Here is a 5,266-nt window from a genome sequence, read left to right on the forward strand (position 1 = left end):
GGTACATTGTTTTTCTGATCTATTCCTTCAAAGGCGAACTTGAGTAAAAACCCATTGATGCGGGAATTTTGTATACTATTTGTACCAAACATTAAGGTAGATAACAAGTTCTGAAAAAATTCTATTCTTTTTTTTTCGATTATATTACGTATAGACGTGTGAGAAATTATTGGGCCACTTTGTTCAGATATCTATAGAAGCGATGCTATGGTAACAACTTCGATTCTTCGCATTTGTCAATTGTTTAACCTATCAGATCAAGTCATTCTGAAGTCAAAATGTCGAGACATACGTCCTATGAAATTCGGGAAGCTGTGGTAAATCTTTCTGAACAAGGGAAGACTTCTCGTGAAATCGCTGCCTCATTGAAAATTGGACCTACTGGACCTTCCACGATCTGGTAGACCACGGAAAACGACAATTCGTGTTGACAAGATCATCAAACGCAAATCAACAATTGATGTCACGAAGACAGCATCTGAAATTTCCAATGAACTCCGCGATGAAAACCTTGCCAACGTGAGTAGGAGCACTGTCGCTCGTCATTTGTACGATATGGGACTGTTCGGACGCGTTGCTGTTAAGAAACCCTTCATCAGCCAGAAGAATCAGAAGGTCCGATTGGATTTTGCGAAGAAATACCAACACTGGACTCCGGAGCAGTGGTCTGAAGTACTTTTTTCCGATGAATCGAAGTTCAATCTATTCGGAAGTGATGGTAAGAAGTATGTTCGACGTCCGAAAAATACCATATACGATTCTCGGTATCAAATTCCAACAGTCAAACATTCAGGTGTATCAGTCATGGTTTGGGGCGCTATGTCTTCGCAAGGAGTAGGTCCACTGCAAAAGATTGAAGGCATCATGGAAAAAGTTATGTATCAAGATATTATGGCAGAAAAAATGTTACCATATTCTAGAAGAAAAATGCAAAAAATTGGATTTTCTAGAAAGATAACGATCCGAAACATAGGTCGAAGCTGGTTCAGGAATTTTTGAAAGGGCAAAAAGTGAAGTTTCTGGATCATCCAGCTCAATCTGTAGACCTAAATCCGATTGAAAATTTGTGGGACATACTCGGAAGACATGTTGGAACGAAGAAACATTCGAACAAGGATGACTTATGGCGAACTCTCCAGGAAGAATGGGAAAAAATACCGAAAGACTACGTTCAACGCTTAGTTGATTCAATGCCTCAACGATGTGCTGCTGTAATTGCTGCTAAGGGTATGGATACAAAGTATTAGTCAATAAGCAAAAAAATAATAACTTTCTTGTTGATTTTTATGAGCGTTAACTATTTTATGAAACTATGGGATAAGTGTGGCCCATTATTTTTGAGCACTGTCGTTATAAACAATGTGAATGGAATTGTCAACAAACTTCATTAAACATATATAAATGTTGTATTATAAATAAGGAACTAGTGATAAATGACCGTAAAAAATTTCAAGCATTTAAATTTGCATTTTTAAAAGGAAATAAATATAAATAATAGTTTTGTGGGCACATGTTCACTGTAAAAAGTAAATGTGACCAAACTTTGAAAACAAAACAACTTTTAATCAATTCCAATTTGTTTTAGTATAGCTATACCTGCCTAAAGTGATTTAAAAAGGGACGATTCAAGATAATAACAAGGAAATGAAGATTCAGTTAGAGACATTTTTTAGAAATCGTTGATTTCATAGGAAGAATGAAAAAAGAAGAAAATTTAGAATCCCCCGTGAAGTTGGCCCCCGCAGTTCACATTTTTGAAATTTCCTTTTTGTACATGTTTGTATGTCATTTGTACTTTTTGTACATCCAATATTTTTGTTTGTACCTTTCTGGTTAAGGAATTAGGGGTGAAATTGATTTCGGGAGGCTAGCTTTACGCATCACCTCAAAATTCCCATTTTTTAATTTTCCTTTTGCATATGCTTGTACGTGGTGCGTATTGCTTGTACATTTCATATTTTAGTTTGTACCCGCGTGAATGGCAAGATACTTGGAAATATCTGGCTAAAGCGTGGTTCACGGCTGAATGGCAGCATAGCGCAAGCCTTGCTCCTGTCCGTTTCCCATGCTTAGGATGCACTAACCACGAATGAATATTCATAAGAACATGTAAGTGTCAGACAAAATGAGCTTGCATTAAAAATGAAAATCTTAGGTTTGCCAATAGCCGACACGTCTCTGAATGTTAGTATTTCTACCTGAATGCACTGTTTCGCACACCAGGTAGTTTAGCAAGTATTCTACCAGAACTTTTAGAAAATTTTAATTTTGTGAATAATGGAAACAATTCGAAATGGTGAGGCGACCACCCAGGTGAACCAGTTCGCGCCCCAGGTAGCTTAGCACGTATTCTACGAGAAAATGTTCTAAATTAAGATAGTTCCATGAGCCAAAATTAGTAGAAATTGTGAGTTGACCATCAGGGTGCACCAGGTCGAGCACCAGGTAGTTAATTACGTATTCTACGAGAACTTTTTTAAAATTTATATTTTTTGAATGATTAAAACAATTCCAAATGGTGAGTCGACGACCCGGGTGCACGAGGTCGCGCCTTAGGTAGCTTAGTACGTATTCCACGAGAACTTTTTAAAAATTTAGATTGTTCCAACAGCCAAAATTACTAGAAATTGTGAGTCGAACATCGGGGTCCACCAGGTCCAGCACCAGGTAGTTAATTACGTATTCTACGAGAACTTTTTTAAAATTTATATTTTGTGAAAAATTAAAACAATTCCAAATGGTAAGTCGACGATACGGGTGCACCAGGTCGCACCCCAGGTATCTTAGCACGTATTCTACGAGAATTTTTTCAAAATTTATATTGTTTCAACAGCCAAAATAACCAAAAATTTTGAGTCGACGATCCGGGTGCACCAGGTCGAACACTACGTCGTTTAATAGGTATTCAACGATGACTTTTTCAAAATTTATATTTCGTGAATGCACCAGCTCGCGCTTCAGGTTCTTAGCACGTATTTAACGAGAACTTATTCAAAATATAGATTGTTCCAGCAGCAAAAATTACTAAAAATTATGATTCGACGATCCGGGTACATTAGATCGAGCACCATGTAGTATAGTACGTATTCTAGGTGAACTTAAAAAATTTAAGGTTTGTGAATAATGAAAACAAATTCAAATAGTTAATCGATGACCAGGGTGCACCAGGTTGCGCGCCAGGTCGACGATAATTTTTATCACTTTTGGCTGTTGGAATAATCTAAATTTTAAAAAAGTTCTCGCAGAATACGTGCTAAACTACCTGAGGTGCGACCTGGTTCACCCGGGTCACCGACTCACCATTTGGAGTTGTTTTCATTATTCACAAAATTAAACTTTTAAAACAAAGAGTGTACAAAACAAAAATATCGGATTTACAAACAGTACATTCGACGCACAAACGTATGCCCAAAGCAAATTTAAGAAATTTTAATTTCGGGGGGATCGCACGAAATTTTCAATGTTTCCTAGCTGGGCAATCAAGAAGGTGAAAACGAAACCTATCTACAATATGCATGAAATGTTTAACTTTCATTGTTATTATTTAACACAGAAATTAATTCCTAAATAGGGTTTAAAAATTTGTTTGAAAATTTAATGCATATTATTTGTGAGAAAGAAACTTTTAAATGTGTTAATAATTACAGGCTATGGACTATTTTAACCAGTAAGTACCAGAATCATCCCACTCTGAGCACATACCTTCAAAAACGCAATTTTTCTTTGTCCGTTTTTTACAAAGATGAAAAAAATTTATATTTTTATTCTTTGTTCTTGGGCGTATATTTTATTACAAGAGAGTTCGGTCCATCAAAAGTCGAACCGGCGAATAGAACTTTGAATAGAAACAAATTGAAACAAGGTTATAATTCGGAACTCAATTAGATTTAACATTAAATTTTCTCCTGAAATTTGTATATGGAAATCTACTAGCGGTTGAATTAAAGTTAAAATCAAGGTCGAATATTAAAGTCTTTATTTAAAATCTTATTCCCAACAGGATATAAAACATCTTTTTAACATCTTTAGAGTATAAAGTACTTTCGCATTACAGAAACACAGATACTTATTTTTGAACTAACAGCACATATTTTTACAGTGAATTAATTTGTAGTATCTTAGAAATGAATTTTATAGTATTTTACTACATTGAATTGATGAATTTAGTTATAATAAATCAAAGTTATGTGAACTTGCTGTTTCGATAACTTTACTGTTCAGAAAGTACAAAATAACGCTTTTTACATTGAAACGTCTTCCCTCGCAGCGATGAATCAAAAACCATTTCTACTGATTTGGTGAAAGATCCTGAAAATCCTTCGAAGGACGTGTGAGATCCTCATACTGGCACTTTGTGATTTATCCTGGAATGCAGGAGTACCTAAAATTAAGTCGTTTCCATCATCTGCATCTCAAGCTTTCTTGGTGGAAAAATAAAAATCTACTAGAGAAACTTTTTTCTCAAATAGGCCTTTTTATAGAAGTCCCAGAACATATAGAAGACAACAAGTACATGGAACATGTAAAGGTAGGCTAGAGGCTTTCGACTTGGTTCACAGGACGGCATCAGAGCTTGCGTTGTGTGAATGACCATAATCACGAACTGCATCTGAAATATAAATGAATTTATATTATTTTTCTAATATTTTGGGAAATAATACTTGAGTTCTTCATTTCTTAGGGTAAAAAAATTTTCGGTTAATTTTATTTACAAATTGCTTATTTTTTATCTGATTTGATATTCAATAGAATATCAAAGTAGAAACTACAAACTTTAGTCGGATAACATTCGATAGTGAAGCGTAAATTTCGTTGTGTTAAAGAAGTTTGAAACAATTTGAAAAGATGTTTTAGAATTTAAGGTGAGTTTAAAAGACTTCACGGTGAATTAAAAACCACTAGAAAAAGATGTTGAAAAACATATAGTTAAATAAAATTAAGTGCAACTATAAGAATTGAAGTGAATTCAAAAGAATTTGCCAAGATTTAAAGAAATCAGAAGAATTTCACAAAACTGAAGATTATTTTGGGATGCATTTATGATGAATTTATAAGAGTTCAGGGTGAATTTCAAATTAATAAAATATGTCAAAGTGCATTTTTAAATTCGTTTAAAGAAATTTTTAAAGTTCAAAATATTCCATTAACTTCAGAAGAATTGGAGTTAATACCAGGTGTATACATATGAAACCGGTATTTTTTCAAGAAAAAAACACATTTATTTCAAGAGAATGATAACAAATATTTTATTCAAAGTATGCGCCCT

The 5,266-nt window shown here is 34.3% G+C and overlaps 1 protein-coding gene across 1 annotated transcript in view; it reads right to left on the bottom strand.

Annotated features, from left to right (window-relative positions):
- Window positions 1-4,055: 4,055 nt before the first annotated feature.
- LOC117179965 (elongation of very long chain fatty acids protein 1-like) overlaps window positions 4,056-5,266 on the bottom strand; it is an 84,417-nt gene continuing 83,206 nt past the window's right edge. The window contains exon 7 of the mRNA XM_033372222.1: window positions 4,056-4,609. Within this exon, the coding sequence (XP_033228113.1) occupies window positions 4,445-4,609 (165 nt within the window). The 3' untranslated portion in view covers window positions 4,056-4,444. The remainder of the gene's footprint in view (window positions 4,610-5,266) is intronic.

The sequence above is a fragment of the Belonocnema kinseyi genome, chromosome 9 (assembly GCF_010883055.1).
Source record: "Belonocnema kinseyi isolate 2016_QV_RU_SX_M_011 chromosome 9, B_treatae_v1, whole genome shotgun sequence".
Taxonomy (NCBI): domain Eukaryota; kingdom Metazoa; phylum Arthropoda; class Insecta; order Hymenoptera; family Cynipidae; genus Belonocnema; species Belonocnema kinseyi.